General features: G+C 44.8%; 1 protein-coding gene across 2 annotated transcripts in view; it reads left to right on the plus strand.

Annotated features, from left to right (window-relative positions):
* The first annotated feature begins 545 nt into the window (after positions 1–545).
* Positions 546–17,692, plus strand: part of BEND4 (BEN domain containing 4) — a 32,515-nt gene continuing 15,368 nt past the window's right edge. For both annotated transcript variants that reach the window (XM_061346167.1, XM_061346168.1), the window contains exons 1-2: positions 546–1,063; positions 12,191–12,757. In XM_061346167.1, coding sequence (XP_061202151.1) covers positions 697–1,063; positions 12,191–12,757 — 934 coding nt within the window. In that variant the 5' untranslated portion in view covers positions 546–696. The remainder of the gene's footprint in view (positions 1,064–12,190; positions 12,758–17,692) is intronic.

Genomic DNA, 17,692 nt, shown 5'->3' on the forward strand with positions numbered 1-17,692 from the left:
AAGCGGGCGGGGTGTGTGGGCAGGAGGCGTTGCAAATAATGTTAAATGTGATTAATCTCCCGGATTCCTGGAAATCTGACATGCATGAGTTACAGCGAAACCTCTTTTATTTCGCCATGAAACGCTTTTGCATAATGAGAAAGAAAATGTCCTCTGTGTCCTAATCAACTCTGACAGGTCCTGGACTCCCAAATGGCATTATTTATTTCACCCCTAATAACGGGGGAGGCGGCCCCGCGGCTGGCTGCGTGCAGGGACGGGGGGGACAGACAACAGCGGGGCACCCGCAGAGGGGCCACAAAGTTTCTGCGCGGCTCCGCGCTCCGAGGGCTGGGCCGGTACCCTGCGGCACCGCCGGGCTTGACCCGCGGAGCGGGAAGGGCACGGGAGGTCTCCACGGCCGCCCGCAACGCCCCCGCCGGTGTCCGTCGGCTCACCTGCCCCGCGGGGGGAGCTGGAGGCGGCAGCGGCCCCGCCAGGGCCCGCCTCTCCGCCCCGCTGCCATTAGCAGAGATTACCCTAAACACTTGCCGGTCGCCGCCCGTCTCCCTCCAGGCATTGGCGCGGCCGCCTGTCAATCAGGCCGGCGCCCCGCCGCGCCGGGGCTCCGCCGTGCCACAGAGACGAGCCGCGGCGGCGGCATACGCAGCCCCGGAGCGGGGCCGTGTCGCGTTGGGCTGGGGGAGACGGCTGAGGATGGAGAAGGAGATGCAGCCGGCGGAGGAGGGACCCAGCACCCCCAAAATCTACAAGCAGCGGGGCCCCTACAGCGTCCTGAAGACCTTCCCTGGGAAGCGGGCGGTACTGGCCAAGCGCTATGAGAGACCCACCATGGTGGAGGTGCCCCGCGGGCGCGGAGCGGGGCAGCCCTTCCCGCACGCCGCCGAGTCGTTGCCCTACGCGCAGCACGGCCCCTTCCCTAACGGGCCCGCCCGCCCCGCTGCTGCCCTCGGCGCTGCCCAGGGACATCCCCGCCCGCCGCCGCCGGCGGCCCCGAGCTCTTCGGGCCGCCACGGCCCCTGCCCGGCGGCGGCGGGGGGCGGCGGCGCGGAGCTGAGCGCAGGTACCGCAACTCCTCTCTTCTGCCGCGCAACTTCGCGGGGCACTTTGCAGCAGGCGGGAGCGGGGTGAGGGCTGCGAGCTCCCCACAACACGCACACATCCCTCTGCTAGGGGGCTGGCGGCGAGCTTCGGGTCCTCCCCATAGGGGCTGGAGACGCCGACGCCCCGGAGCTGCGTATGGGGGGAACGGGCAGAGCGGCTGTGTCCGCCCGTCGGTGGGGCATCGCTAAAGTTCACCGGGGCGGGCGGCGCCGCTGCAGGGGCCAGCATCGGCCCCGGGACGGGGAGGGCATCGCAGCTCCCCCGACACCGTCGGGGCTGAGCCGGCGGCCGCTCGCGACTTGGCGGGGCAAGCGGCCGGCGGCCGGTTCTCACCTCCGTAAGCGGTGCCGCCGCCGCCGGCCACGGGCGGGGGGAGTCCGGGCAGGCGCCCCCCTTCACCGCGGTGACGGCCCAGGGTGGGGGGAGCTGGCTGCCAGAGGGAGCTGCTGGCGGTGGAGAAGGCTGATGTTAAAGAGGTGGTGATTTTAACAGGAAGAAAATAGGCTGCTTGCCTGCACCGTTTTCGTAAGATGCAGCGAGGAGCAGGGGTTGGGGTTATTTTTTTAATTTATTTTTTTGCTTTAAAGGTGTATGATACCGAGATGCTGAATGCATATCTTTCTTCTGGTGATGGCTTGGAGTTAAAAACCCACGTAGATGTTGATGTGCAACCTAAATTTGGCATCAGGAAATGGGAAATTGCATCTTTAAGCAGAGTACAATCAAAAATGAATTACAATAAATCCTATATAATTGCATAGGTCATTCTCTTTAATGAGATTTTATTAACCTGACTGTCAAGCTTTTGAGTCAGGCAGATATTTTATCTTCTTCAACTGATAAAAGTGTCAGCTATAAACCACCATATAAATATTCATAAATCTACACATCTGTGGCAGCCTATCAGCATCATTCTTTTGGACATTAAAAGCATTCTAATTACTTTCTGTCTAGCAGAGCTGAAATGCTGCCTGTTATAGTATGTGCTTGGCAGGCATGATTGCTTTTGTTTGCCATCACAAATAGCAGCATCCTATTTTATATACTGATGGTCCAGAATATATTCAGGGTTTGACTGAACAGGATGAATATTATGAAGCACCATCTGGTTTTGATAACATCGGGTATATTAACTCATCTGTTAATTTTTGACACATCAATGATTTATTTATTTAGAAAAATTGGATCCTGTTTTGGTATGTTGCTGTTTGCCTTTGTAATAAATGTGATGACATTTCCTTACTAAACAGGGAGATATGCTACTTAATAGGATATATGGCTATGTTTTAATGCCTGTTTTCACTCAGAAGCAGCCATGTACTGGATGAATTTATCATGTCTTGTTACAAATAATTCAAGTACTTCACCAAAAAGTTTAATACTTGAATAGATCAGCCTGAAAATTCATAGCTCTGACGCATACTCCTGTGATCTGTGGCAGAACATAGTCTTTTCTTTTTTTCTTGAAAGTACTTCTAATTTGAAATGCCAAAATGGTGGTAGTTTAGTGTTTTTTGTGGCCCACAATCAAAACGCTGCCGATAAACGTGATACCTACATTTCTTTACAGAAGCAGATTACGCCATGGAAAACATTCAGCTGTCTGGTAGATGATATACGAGGCTATATTCACAGCGAAGCCCTCTGGGCTTTGAAGAGCAGAAGTTTGGGCTTTCTTCTGCCTCTGTAGATTGTACCAGCCAGGTGCTAGAGCAGGCTTCAAAGTTTGTCACTGATTCAGTCCTGTGCTCAAAACAAAACAAAAAGGTAGTTAAGGAACTGCTGTTCGTGCACCAAAGCTCTGTGAAGTCCCTGTCCCATCATCTGCGCATCCAGGCTTTATTTTAGGTTCCTGTATGGGTACCAGCATAATCCTTCTCTCAGCTAAGACTGGAGTACCAAGCACAACAGATTAGGAGAAAACAAACCAAAAACTTGCTGCAGTGTGCAGAAGTGGGATTTTCTACAAGTTGTCACATGGGGCTGATAAAGCAAGAGGTGAGGTTTATACCTTCTGGGAATTGTAATCCTGGGGGTGCAGATGATTTGCTGAGCTATGAACCTATCCTTCCTGCTTGGTGATGGGGAAACACCACGTGCCTTCTGTAGAGGACCTCTGGCAGTGGTAAACTGAGATGGAAGCTCTTGAGGGTGAGCTAGTTGTGACTTCAGGGCTGTGTGCATGTAAATCACTTCCAGCCAGTCATCCAGAGCCTTGACATCCTCTTAACAAATGTGTGAGCCAGTTTAATAGCTCTGGCTGCTGCTGGGGAAGCAGAGCTGCAGTTTTGCCCTGGGGAGTGGGAGCATTTGTGTGTTCTCTGTGCAGGTTGCTCTGTCCTTTGCCCAGCATGCACAGGGTCTCTGCTCACCTGGCTTCTGGGTTCCCCACATCTGCAAGGGGTGGGTTGGGTCCTTTCCAGAACACCCCTTAGCCAGAGGTTCATCTCCTGTTCCTTCCCTTAACAGGTATCTAGCTGCAGGTCCACTGAGTTGTTCTCCACAACACAAGCAGTCACCATCCATGGCTTGCAGAGTTTTCCCACTTGTCTTACCCATAGTGCTTGGTGGGTGCTTACTTGAATGAAGGGTTGGAGAGCTGTACATAACAGTTTTGTAGAGCCACCTGTTTTGTAAGTTCATTTTCACGGATTCCCTCTTTTTGTTGATAGCTCTTCTCTTGTGCAGGCAACAGTGAGCAAGCTGGCTGCTGGCTAGTAAGAAGTCCTGGGTTCAGCTGTAACAATTATCTTTCCCTTTCATAGTGGCTGGTGCAGTGCTGTGTTTTGGCTTTAGTGTGAGAACAACGCTGATAACACACCAATGTTTTAGTTGTTGCTCAGTAATGCTTACCCCGATCAAGGACTTTTCAGTCTCTCATGCTCTGCCAGTGAGGAGAGGCACGGGAAGCTGGGAGGCAGCAGAGACAGGACACCTGACCCAAACTAACCAAAGGGGTAGTCCATACCACAGCATGTCATGCCCAGTATATAAACTGAGGGGAACTACCCAGAAGGCCCAGATCACTGATTCTCCTCCCCATCCCACCTGGGGCAGAGGGGAAGAAGGCAGAGAGTGAGTGAGCAGCTCTGTGGTGCTGAGTTACCAGCTGGCCTTAAGCCACAACAGCTAGCAACTTCAACTCTTAATGCAGTTGATTCTTAATCTTCAGGCCCCTTCAGATTCAGAACATCATGTTTGCTTTTGAGAGTGCACGCCTCCAGCACAGCCACAAGTAAGGATGTGTCCGTATTTTTAAAAGTTTTCTTGGTTAGAAGTCTTACCAAGGATGAATGGTTTCTTCTTCAGTCCCTCTTTAAACAACCACCCTGGCCTCTAGCATCCAGAAGAAGTGCAGGAAAAGAGGGGTTAGGGGAAGGAGGAAAAGTAGGTGTTCTTGATCCTGTGCCGTGGTGAGCAAAAATGTAGCTCAAGATCAGACCTTTTAGGGAAAGATTCTGTATGAGAAATGCCGTCTTACAGTAAGAAATGTGGAGCAACATGAGCCTTCTCTGTCTTCTAGTGAATATGACCACTGCTGCTGCAGCAGTGTAAGCCACACAAACAGGTACATTCAAAGCACCAGCAGATACACATTTTCTTCAGTAAAATGTTTTTTTCTTTATTAGTTTATTCAGATTATTTTCCTGGTATGAAAACAATGTGTATCTTTGGTAGCATGTACATTACATTATTATAGTTAGCCAAAGAAATTCCTCTTCCTTAGGAAAGCATAATGTAGACCTTACAGTGTGCCTTAAAATTTAAAGTGGTCTTTCATTGAATGGGTAGAAAGAAGAGCAAAGCTGTCTTAGAGGTGTTGTTCCAGTGCCAACAACCTGGCATCCTTAACACAACCAATTAATAAAGCTCTGTTATGCCTGGACACCAAAAGGTTTTTAAGTGAACAGAGAAGGTGAAGATCATTAATATAGCTTTAACAAGTTGGGAATCCTCATCTGAAAGTAGATCTATCAGATCAGTGCTGAAATGGCTAAACACTTGTCTTCATCCACTGGACTGTCTTTGTGATCTCAATGCAAAATGCCCAAGAAAGCATTGCTTAAAGGTGTCAAATGACTGTGAGAGTGAAGACCTTAGGCCCACTGTAGGAAAGGATCTGGTTTGAGACCACCTTAAGAACCTGAACGTGCACAAGTTCATGGGTCCTGATGAAATCCATCCACGGGTCCTGAAGGAGCTGGCAAATGAAGTTGCTACGCCTCTGGCCATCATATTTGAGAACTCATGGCAGTCAGGTGAAGTTCCCAACGACTGCAGAAAGGGAAATATAACCCCCATTTTCAAGAAGGGGAAAGTGGGTGACCCGGGGAATTACAGTCCAGTCAGTCTCACCTCTGTGCCTGGCAAAATCTTGGAGCAAATTCTCCTAGAAGGCATCTAAGGCACATGAAAAACAACAAGGTGCTTGGTGACAGCTAGCATGGCTTCACTAAGGGGAAATCCTGTCTGACCAATTTGATGGCCTTCTATGATGGGGCTATAAAACTGATGGACAGGGGTAGAGCAGTTTATGCCACCTACCTGGACTTGTGCAAAGCGTTCGACACTGTCCCACACGACATCCTTGTCTCTAAATTGGAGAGACATCAATTTGATGAATGGACCACTCGGTGGACAAAGATCTGGCTGGATGGCCACATACATTGTTGTGGTCAATGGCTCAATGTCCAACTGGAGACCAGTAACGAGTGGTGTCCCTCAGGGATCGGTGTTGGGACCGGTCTTGTTCAACATCTTTGTTGCTGACACGGACAATGGGATTGAGTGCACCCTCAGGAAGTTTGCCAATGACACCAAGCTGTGTGGTTCGGTTGATACGCTGGAGGGAAGGAATGCCATCCAGAGGGACCCTGGCACGCTTGTGAGGTGGGCAGATGCCAACCTCATGAAGTTTAACCATGCTAAGTGCAAGGTCCTGCACCTGGGTTGGAGCAATCCCAGGCACAGCTACAGGCTGGGCAGAGAAGAGATTCAGAGCAGCCCTGCAGAGAAGGACTTGGGGGTGTTGGTTGATGAGAAAATGAACATGAGCTGGCTTCAGTGTGTGCTCGCAGCCCAGAAAGCCAACCGTATCCTGGGCTGCATCAAAAGGAGTGTGACCAGCAGGTCGAAGGAGGTGATCCTGCCCCTTTACTCTGCTCTTGTGAGACCTCACTTGGAGTATTGTGTGCAGTTCTGGTGTCCTCAACATAAAAAGGACATGGAACTGTTGGAACAAGTCCAGAGGAGGGCCATGAGGATGATCAGGAGCTGGAGCACCTCCCATATGAAGACAGGCTGAGAAAGTTGGGGCTGTTCAACCTGGAGAAGAGAAGGCTGCGTGGAGACCTCATAGCAGCCTTCCAGTGTCTGAAGGGGGCATGTAGGGATGCTCGGGAGGGACTCTTCATTAGGGACTGTAGTGGTAGGACAAGGGGTAATGGGTTAAAACTTAAAACAGGGGAAGTTTAGATTGGATATAAGGAGGAAGTTCTTTACTGCAAGGGTGGTGAGGCACTGGAAGGGGTGTCCCAGGGAAGTTGTGAATGCTCCATCCCTGGCAGTGTTCAAGGCTGGGTTGAACAGAGCCTTGGGTGAGATGGTTTAGTGTGAGGTGTCCCTGCCTATGGCAGGGGTTTGGAACTAGAGGATCTTAAGGTCCTTTCCAACCCTAACTATTCTGTGATTCTAAATGCTCTCAATTTTGTGACCCAAGCATAGACATTTACTGCAATGTTCATATCTAAAAAAGTAATGACAAAGTCTGTGCATGGACAAAGCCATTTGAGGGGTATGGAGCTGCTGCCCACGATGTAAATTAATAATAATACGGTAATAATTGAGCAAATCGAGAAATACCAATCATCAGGTGAGAGGACTGATACTGCAAAGTGGAGGGTGAAGTGATTGAAATTGCTAAGGTCCTGCACTTTGGAATCTTGCTGAAAGTTGCATACTAATGAATACATTCCCTGCAGAGGAGAATGTATGGTATTGAGACCCACTCTATAGTTCTAAGGTGACTTTTTAAACCAGCTTCCCAAGATTTCAGTGGGAACTATGGAAAAGCCATGACCTGAATCCAGAGGCATTGAAACCCAACACAATGTGCTATTAATATAAGCTGTCTGGTCTAAGTATTTAAAAGATCCTCACGTGTAAGAGCTGATGTTACACCTGCCAGTCTTCCCAGACATCTTTTCTGATGCATCAGTGTAGGTGGTCAGGTTGAGTTTCAGAAGTTTGCTCTTAGTAAAAAACCCTGTGTTTAGTCTGGCAGTTGGATAGCTAAGAAGCCCCACAGTTCAGCATCAGTGAGAAAAAAATGTAAAGACAAATGCTATATCTGGGAGTTGGTGCCTGATTTGCCATAATAACCTTCAGGTTGCTTGCATTCTTAAATAATCTAGGTAGAAATACTTGTGTTTTTAGCAATTTGATCCTGCTCTGTTAGCTCTTGATAGGCCTGATTGGGAAAGTCCACTTTCAGGCAAAAGTCTGGTCAAAGTTGGTAGAAGTTCTGTAAGACTAAAGGCTGTAGAGTCTCAGACATTAGAATTGCATGCATGGTGAGCATTTTAATAAGGAAAAAGAATATCACAGTAAGACTTTAATATACTGTTTACACTGTTCAAGTCTGGTGCAGTGTCCTGAGTTCAGCTGTAGCAGCTATTTTTCTCCTTCTTAGTAGCTGGTGCAGTGCTGCATTTTCAACTTTAGCCTGAGAACAGCACTGATAACACGCGTGTCTTTAGTTGTTACTGAGTAATGTTTACTCTAATCAAGGACCTTTCAGTCTCATATTCTGACAGTGAGGAGAGGCATGGTAAGCCAGGAAGAAGCAGAGACAGGACACCTGACCCAAACTAGCCAAAAGGGTATTCCATACCACAGCACATCATGGCCAGTATAGAAACTGGGGGGAGTTACTCAGATCGGTCTGAGTATCACTGCTCAGATCAGGCTGGGTATCCGTCAGCAGGTGGTGAGCAATTGCACTGTGCATCACTTGTATTTATTGTTTTAATTTCCTTTTCCTCTTTTATATTCTCTTCCCTTGTTATTTCCCTTATCATTGTTATTATTGGTGGTATCATTAGTGATTTGTGTTACACTTTAGTTACTGGACTGTTCTTACCTCAATCTGTGGGAGTTACATTCTTCTGATTCTCCTCCCCATCCCTCTGGGAGAGGGAGAGAGCGAAAAGGGGGCGTGAGCGAGTGGCTGCATGGTTCTGAGTTACCAGCTGGGCTTAAACCACAACATGCAGTCATTTCAATGGAATCATCCTTTCCTACAATATACATACATTACATTAAATCAATTAAGAATCATATATCAGTGATTATTCAGTAGTAATCACATAAAGCCAACTTTTGTTGTCATTTCTTAGTGATTAGGCATTGTACAGTGCTTGTATTTCTAATTACAGTCTGTAAAAGCAGCAGTCCCAATTTCTGTGATATATGCTAAATGGGCAGCATTTGTTTCTATTGTTGATCCATCACAAGAAATAACCATAGTTATTATTCTCATTTGGGGTTGTTTGGGCCGTGGGTACAGGTGCTGTTACTGCTGTCAAAGTCACTTCAAAGTGGTTCCTGCTTCAGCACAGAGCCGTATGTTTGCAAAATGTGGGCGGAGAGCATCCCTCACTATTGGTGCCCAGTGGTACCTACAAAAAAGCATTTGTGAATTTTTATGGTGGCGTTTCAAAATAGCCCTGCCTTGTCATGACTTTCATTTTATGTCTTTGAATATGGGTTAAAGTGAAGAGAAAAACAGTAATTGCTGTTGTTGTGTCTTTGTAGTAGATCTGATACTGAGCTGAGGATTAAATCAATACTGTCATTTCTATATAAAATTTCAGTTACATTTTAAGCCATTATCTCAGTGAATATGCATTCACTTGCTGCCTAATGCATTCAATTTTACAACAAAACTAATAATTAATTTTATCTTCACTGATGTTAGTGTGTATTATAGTGTTCTTCAAAACCGGTATTTGCAATGTCATTTTGCAGAATTTTAGGAGAAACTGTAATATTAGAATAACATCTCTTACACCAGTCTAATCCCTTTTCAGTTGTTTCATTCATATTTTGTCCTCCTGCAACAAGGGTATGTAAGGAATGAGTAACTGGTTTGTCAACAGGGACCATAACGATTAAAATACAAACAATAAAGTACGACTTCAGGTCTGGAATCAGATTATAGGATTAAAATGAATGAAAAATCTGCTCTGTAGTAGGATTGCAAAGTTCCAATCAATATCAACATATAACAATTTTAAAGGAAAAATGGGGGGGTGTTGTGGTTTAACCAATGCCAGACAGCTTTTTACCCACTCCCCCCCTTTCTTGCCCTCCCCTTACTCCTGGAGGGACGGAGAGGAGAATCAGAAAGAATGCAACTCCCACGGATTGAGATAAGAACAGTTTAGTAACTAAGGTATAACACAAATCACTAATGCTAACACCAATAATAGTAATGATAAATGAAATAACAAGGGAAGAGAATACAACACCCCATCACCAGCCGACCGATAACTTGCCCCCCAGTCCGATCAAGCACCGACCAATACCTCCTCCAACCCTGCAGTCCACCTGCCCTTCTGGGTTAACTCCCAGTTACATCCTGGGCATGACGTGCTGTGGTATGGAATACCTCTTTGGTCAGTTTGGGTCAGGTGTCCTGTCTCTGCTTCCTCCCAGCTTCCCCTCCTCCCTGGCAGAGCATGAGGCCCACAAAGTCCTTGGCCAAACCAAAACATCATTGTTTTTCAGCTCTGTTCCCAGCTGAAAGTCAAAACACAGCCCTGCACCAGCTACCAAGAAAGAGAAAAATGACTGCCACTGCTGAACCCAGGACAGGGGGGTAAAGAAATAAGGCATAGAAAGCCCAACTTGGGGTTGTTAGTGATGCTTGAGTTCCTTGATTTTCATTTGGTTTATCAGTAGGTTCCAGCTACAAAGCTGCAACGTTAACCATTCTTTTAATTTATATTATCTCCATTGTGCTGTTTTGTTTTGTCCTTGTATCGTAAGGGTTAAAGACCTCTACCTAAGCTGGCCTTAGGTTAATGCAGTAAAATAGAAGGAGGGACAGCAGGTACTGAGGGTACAGAGCAGCTGACACCAGCACCCCCTTGCAAAGGGGGAAGTAGTACCTGCGCATTTCTGCCCTTTTGAATTGTAGTGTGGAAATAAGGCATTGGTTAATGTTTTGAATCAAAGATGTGTTGGAGAAATCTGCCCTGGTTCGTCTGAGCCTGTCTACAAGAGTGTGGTAGGACCTGTCAGCACAGGAGGCAGATAGTGAGAATGCTTTAGGTGGTCTTAGGGGCACCCGAATCTTTCACATGCAGGTGGGTTCTCTTTGCTTGGCCCTGGGCAGCCTCATAGCCCAGCACTATGCCTGTGCTTACTCTGTCAATCTCACCGTCATTATTCTTACGGTTAAGTCCCTGGGAGATCACATCCTCGGGTTTTGTACTGGGGGGGTCTTCTCAGGCTGTGTTCAAGACTGAAAGCATTTGTGTGCTGCTTCAGCCTTCTCTGCAGAGATCTGGAAAATGCTAAAAATACAAAATAGTGTTGTTTTAAATATTCTTCAGGCCAGATGTACTAACCTCAGCGTGAAGTAGATTTTCCGCTGGAAGGTGTGTCTTCTGGATCATGGAGAAGGGCCGTGAGAAGTGCCACCTCTGAAAGGCCTGGTTTCTGAACATTTCTGTTCTTTAGGTATTATCAGTGTGATGAGGCTATGTTTTCACTTCTGGTGATGAAGTTATGATAAATCAAGGTCTGGGGTGCTTAGTCTCATGCATCTGTCACAGGTTGCCTTTTGAAAAGTAAATGCGTTTATCACTTTCTAAAAGTCAAGCCTGCCTGAGAAGAGCTCTCCAAAATTGGCAGAGCTTAAACCTACCAGGCTTTTGATTTTTTCTTCTAAATCTCATGCAAAATGTTAGTTGCATCTTTGCAGACACCTAAAGGAGCTCAGCTGTGAATAAGCTAAAAAAAATCTTTTAAGTATTATTTCCATTGGGGAACCTAACAGGTCATATCATAAATGTCTTGGTAATTTACCATCTGTGTCCAAGAACTGTTACAGCAGCTTGAGCTATATACATAGTGCAGAAGTGAACTGCGCAGATTTAGATTGTAGCTGCTATAGCTCCCTGAGACATGACACCTTCTGTCATTAGTGGCAGGGCTGACAAGGTGCAGCATGGCATTCTTATCCTGCTTGCACAGCTGTGCTCCTGCCTTTGGAAACTGCTGCACAGCCCTGTATAGAGTTTCCTGATTGTGTCCGGCACAGCTTGGAGAGCTCTGCACTGCTTTCCAGTATGTGATACTGGCCTGCCCACAAACTCGCAGCAGGTCAGCAGGTCAGAAGAAAATTCCTCTCCTGTCCAGAGGAGCTTCATATTATACATTTGGTGTCTTTCCTCAGTGGAAGAAGAGGGAAGAAGGTTTTCTTACTGCTCTTGAGCTGTTCTTGGACATATCTGGAAACCAAAGCAAAAGAAACAGAAGGAAACTCTATAGAATTGGGGGCAAGTCATGTGAAGTGTCCCAGTGTCAAGCAAGTGCAGCAAAGACGAGACAGAATAAAAACAAAGCTTGGAAGCCTTGTTGGAGAGGAGCAGGGGATAGGAGGAAGGTGCAGTGCAAAGTCCTGCAAATGTGCAGGCAAGTGCCTGCCAGGAGCTTGAGATAGGCTTCAAGTACTTACACAAACTTTTAATTGCAGAAAATTGCATGGAAATTGTGTTTTCTTCCCCATTTTCCTGTCTTAATCCCTCTGAAAGAAGATGGCAGTAAGCAGTGACTATCATCACAATGCATTTCTGATTAACAGCAAGGGCACAAGGGCACTCTCAAAATAGAAACCAAGTCAGGATTGTTTTAAATCACAGTGTTGCAGAAGTATTAAAGCAGAAGCCATAATTTTAATGTGTTCAGAAATAAAATGCATGCTACTGTAAACAGTTGTGTACATTCATCTAGCTGCTACTGCCTGGCATAACCTTTTGCGTTAGGTTTCTGTGATTCATCTTTTCTTTTGTTGCAGAGAGTCGAATGATTCTGGATGCCTTTGCCCAACAATGCAGCCGGGTTTTAAGTCTCTTAAATTGTGGTGGAAAACTACTGGACAACAATCACTCTCAGACCATGATTTCTTGTATAAAGCAGGAAAACCCAAATTATAGTGAAAGACAAGAGCAATGTCAGCTTGGGAAAATGGTCCAGAGTCAGACGTCAGACATTTTAGACATAGAGATGCAGTATATGCAAAAGAAACAACAAACCTCAGCCTTTCTGAGAGTTTTTACTGATTCCCTTCAGAACTACTTGCTTTCTGGGAGCTTCCCTTCTCAGAACACTTCATCAGTAAATGATTTTAGCCATTTGGCAGATGTGGATCCACTTTCAACGTCTCCAGTACACACTTTAGGTGGATGGACATCTCCAGCTACATCTGAATCTCATGGTCACCCATCATCTTCTACACTTCCAGAGGAGGAAGAGGAGGAAGAGGAAGAAGGTTACTGCCCTCGGTGTCAAGAGCTAGAGCAGGAGGTAATTTCATTGCAACAAGAAAATGAGGAACTTCGTAGAAAATTGGAGAGCATTCCAGGTAAATAATCCCCTGCCATATAATATTGTCAACCAGGTAAAATTACTTTGGGTTATAGGGGGTTTTGTAGGTGGGTTTATTTTTAAGTTCTGTTTTTTTTTTTAAGGATGCAGTCATAGTAATCCAACACTGGAATTTGTCTCCAGCCAAAACTCCTACAGCTGTATCCACTGGAAAATGATCTGCTGGTACTCATCCATATGAATCTTTAGTACTAGACCAGTGAGCTGTTTTGTGGATGGGATGTACTGATAATCTCAGATCCCAAACATCAGGTCATAGTAATTTCAAACATATGTGTTTGTACGTAATTATCTATCTTGTTCTTTCAGTGACATTCCATTTTATAATCCTAATTCCCCTTTGGGGCTTCTTATTTGTTTGCTTAAAGAAACTGTTCAAAGTTAACATTCATGCTTTTGACTTAAGTAGATTTGGCTTTTACCTTGAACAGTATCTTTTAAATTGCTGTTTGCTCAGCAGGAAGCATAAGTTCATCTCCTCCCATTCATATTTGAATAAACCTTAAAAAAGTTTTTGCAACAACTTCTCCAGTTCAGCAATACCTAGCAGCTTCTGAGAGAGAGAAAGCAGGCAGAAAACCCCTGTCTGATAGAAACCCCGTCAAACTTCTCTTGCTCCTTTAAACTTCTCACTGTTAAGGTGGGCTGAGATACTTGAAGAGTGATACTGGAGATAGATAAAGTATCCTGGTCCCATAACCTCTAAATTTTAAGTACAGACAAAAATACACCTCAAATAATACCAAAAGGATGTTTGAATTTAGTAAGGAAGGTAAGTATACAATACGCTTCTGACATGCATAGCCACTAGGAAGCTGCACTGTTGATAGCTGAAGTTTGAGGCGCTTACGGTAGATCCATGTAAATTTAATAGCACTAATCCCTAAGTTGCAGGAAAGGACAGATAATATAGCATGGGCTACAAGAGAGAAAATACTTGAAAGCTGCTATCTATGCAGAAAGGAAGAAGGCAGTAACTAACTACTTCCCCAATATGTAGGTGCAGTTGCAAAATCTAAGCAAAAAGAAGGCAGCAGTCTTCATAATTCTCCCCAGCTGTCAGTGATGTATTACGCATTACTTGTATTACACTGTGGTTTTCTTTTGGGCATTGGTCGTTAAGGGTACTAGCAAATCCCACAAGCAACACTGTTCAGAGAAAAGCCAAAATCTAGAATACTTTCTCCACCCTTCCCTAAATTTGCAGTCACCATAACGTGCTCTCTCACTGGATTCAGTACTGGTTCTTGCATCATGTGGAAACACTGTGACAATGAAATCATGTGGATTTAACTCCTGTTGAGTCCTAGCTTCAGGTGTGTAAGACTAAAAATTATCCTTAGGCTCTATAATCAGACCTACAGCTTTCATTTAATACCTGTATTGAATCCAAAAATCTTTTTGGCTTTGGCTAAAGCATAACTTAGAATTGATCTACAGAAGGCCTCCAGTCCTGAGTTGGAGACTGCTCATCAGTCTCTGTACCCGGGCAGTTACTGACTCCAGTGGTTAATTTCACTGGTGAAAATGTGTGCCTCATTTTCTGCCTGACCATGTGAAATCAGCTTCTAGCCACTGACTTTCATGCTTTGCTCAACTGAGTAAAGTTCTGTATAGGACTTGGTACTTTTTCTGGTTGAAGGTATTTACAGAGTGAAAGCTGACTTAATTTCCATCTTAGATGAACTCAGCAAACAGCTGTTTAAAACTCCTCAGGTGAATTCAGTCCTCCTTTGCAGTTCTTTTCTCCCCTGGTGCTCATTTCTTTAAAAACTCTGCCCTGGAATACATGCAATATGTGCCTGTCTGCCTGAGCAGAGGTGAATAGTTTCTTTGTTCTTCCCCACGGTTCCCCTGATCATTTTGCCATTGGTTGTGCAGCTGAGCTTCTCCTTCTGTGCATATTTCTTCCTAGTCATACATACTTTGTATTTGGCTGTGTTCATGTATGAAGTGATCCAGATTGCTTTGGCTACCCTGTTTGCCCAGTGTTTGCTGGTGCATCAATTTCTGTATCATCCAGATTCTTTTTATAGGTTTTAAATCAATGTTGTGATCTTGGTTAGAAGTGCAGAACAGTATTGAGGCTGCTGCCAGTCCCTGTCGAGCCTTGCTAGAAACACATCTAGTCATGATGGTTGCCCCAATGACAAATATTTGAGATGTCAGTAGCAGGTTCTTAATCCATGTATGCTATAGTCTACTGATGTTACATGTTGCTGCTTTTGCAATCAGGTAACTCATGGTAGCAAGTTAAATGCCCTTCAGGAGTCTAGATATATTAAATCTGTTCAGCCCAACTTTTTCAAGCGAACTTATAATCTCATCAAAGAATGACAATTAGGTTAGTCTGACAAGATCCACTTTCCGTAGGGTCGTTTTGACTAGCATTAATTTTATTCATATTCTTTAGTTCTAAGTCAGTTGAATCCCCTTGCGATTAGCTGTATTTTGCTAGGATTAATGCTGAGTTAAGCAGCCAGTATTTACCAGGGTCATCACAGTTACCCTTCATCTCCCTTTAAAAGAGAGATGAACCCCCCAGGAGTAATGAAACACCTTGTTAACAGTGCATCAAAGGAAGCAGACAACATAAAATAAATGTGCAAGGACATATGACTTCATCAGTCAACATAAAATCGTCATCAGATGCATCTGCTGCTGTCTGGGTGACATATACAGGTAGGTCTAAAATGACCCGTGTGTCTGGGGAAGCGTAAAGAGCCACAGAAGGGACCCTCAGATTTTGCCACATGGTAGGACAGAGGTCTGGGGTTGACAGGCAGTCCCACAGCCACCCTGAGCAAGGTTAATCAAAAATCAGCTAAAGACGATACCTTAATTATTTTTGTTTCCAGTGGTGATTTTGCTCAGTGAGCTTCTGCTACCCAAAAAGCCACCTAGAAATTTTTCTGTGACTTGAAACACCCAACTTTGTTTGCAAGTAGGCACATTGCTCACTCTCTGTGCATTTTGGTTTTGCCTATCAGGACATTGCATGTCTGATGTCCGGAAACATCTGCAGAGGGTTTCAGTGATTGGTGCAATGAAGAGCCAACTGTAGAGGCAGCTGGATGAGCCTGGAGGCTGCCATACTGTCCCAGCATGCTGGTGAAAGAGCGCATTTTTTTGACATAGTGGTTTTCCTACTCCTCCTTGAGGGAGCTGGGCTGAAGCTGCTCAGTGAGGATGGCAAGAAGGCGTGCAGCCTGCCCTCCCTGCAGGCACTGCGGTTCTTGCCAGCAGCCCTGTCAACGGAAGATAAAAGCCCCAACCCCTCTCTTCTGCTCTGTAACCGCCTATGAATCATTTTATCCTCTTCCTGAAATACTTTGCATTTCTTTTTTTTTACTTCCCATATGCAAAAGCCCTTTTAAAATCCATGAGAGTTTGCGATCTAAAAATAGTTGCCACTGTACATCTCTGCCTCTAGCTCTGCAAAGCACCATTTGCATGGCTCACAAAGAGACTACAGGAGAGTGTTTTCTCAGCAGATGTAAAGGCAATGACTTTTTTTCACTAATATTACAGCGGACATAATGATCCTATAGCTTTTGGACACAGAAGATAAGATTTTTCAGTTTTCAGAACTCTGCCCTATTGCTATAGAAGCCCTCCAGTCATTAGGATCTTTTTGCCCATAGCATGATATCACTTTTTGGCAAATCACTGGAGAAAAATGCTTATATGGATGGAATACTGCATGTTTTGGTTGTTTTTTTTTTTTTTCTCAAAAAATACCCAGTCAATTTGTCTTAAAAAACACTTAAATTTGTGTGAAATCTTAATTGTTTCAGCTATGGAATAAATGGAGAAACATTCATATTTCAGTGCTTTGGCTTTGGAGCAATGCAATTTCTTGCCATTTGTGCAGTTTCCCCTACTTTTTTATTTATTTTTTAAAGGCAAAAATTAAGCAAACATTTTTAGATTTCAGTTCAACTGAAGAGAAACATTTTCATAAAATAATTAAAGATTAGATAATTCCTGGCAGGAGTTTGGCAAACTTATCAGTGGCTCTTCAAGGTTTTAAGCCTATCAAGAACAGAGATCCATCTATACTAGGATAAAAGTGTCTCTTTCCTATGTATAAAATTACTGGGGCTGTGATACTTTCCGAATAGTAAAAGACCTATTTGTGAAACTGCATGTAATACCTGGATTTAGACCATCTAAAATATAAGGAAATTAAGCAGTTCTCTTTTGCTATTGTGAGCATGATTTTCTCACAATTTTCTGGCCAAAAAGGGAGAAAGTATTTCCAGGTGGTTAAAGCATAGGGCAGAGTCGTGAGTGAGGATTTGCCTCTTGGTGCTCCTAGCTTTGCTGCATGGTTTTGGACAAACCACCCTGAAAGTATGAAAAGTTATAAATAAGGTGAAATGGAGTGTGGTAAATACAGTAATTCTTCTGACCTTGCTAGCCTGGCAGCAAGAAATACTCCAGCAAACAGCAGAAGGATGGAGGTGGAAAACCCCCTCAAATGTAGAGAGGTGGTCACTGATAGACAGCATTCATGGTGGCTGGAGGTAGCCAAAGCAAAGCGGGATTTGCAGGTCGAGTTAATATCAGTGTAATTGAAAAAGTCAGACAAGTTTTCCAGGAGGTTTTGTGTGCCCAAGGCTTGACTTTCTTTCCTGACTATATCGGCTGATCTAATAAAAGATATTACTTTTCCCTACAAATCCTGTCTCCTTTATACTTTTAGAGCATTGCGTTTCCAAAGAGCCTGCCACAGCCACAGCGTAGATAAAGCATCCATCAAGGGTTATGATGAACACTTTTTCATGTCCTTTTCTTTTTTTTCCCTTGATATTCACATTTAACCACTTCCTTGGTTTCCCTTGATGTTCTGGATGTTGTGGTCTGATCTCTGGCCTTGTTCTGCTGTTCAGCTTCAAAGCTTGAAATT

The sequence above is a fragment of the Neopsephotus bourkii genome, unplaced genomic scaffold (assembly GCF_033783945.1).
Source record: "Neopsephotus bourkii isolate Nb327-2 ecotype Australia unplaced genomic scaffold, CSIRO-AGI_Nbou_v1 NB_259, whole genome shotgun sequence".
Classification (NCBI taxonomy): Eukaryota; Metazoa; Chordata; class Aves; order Psittaciformes; family Psittacidae; genus Neopsephotus; species Neopsephotus bourkii.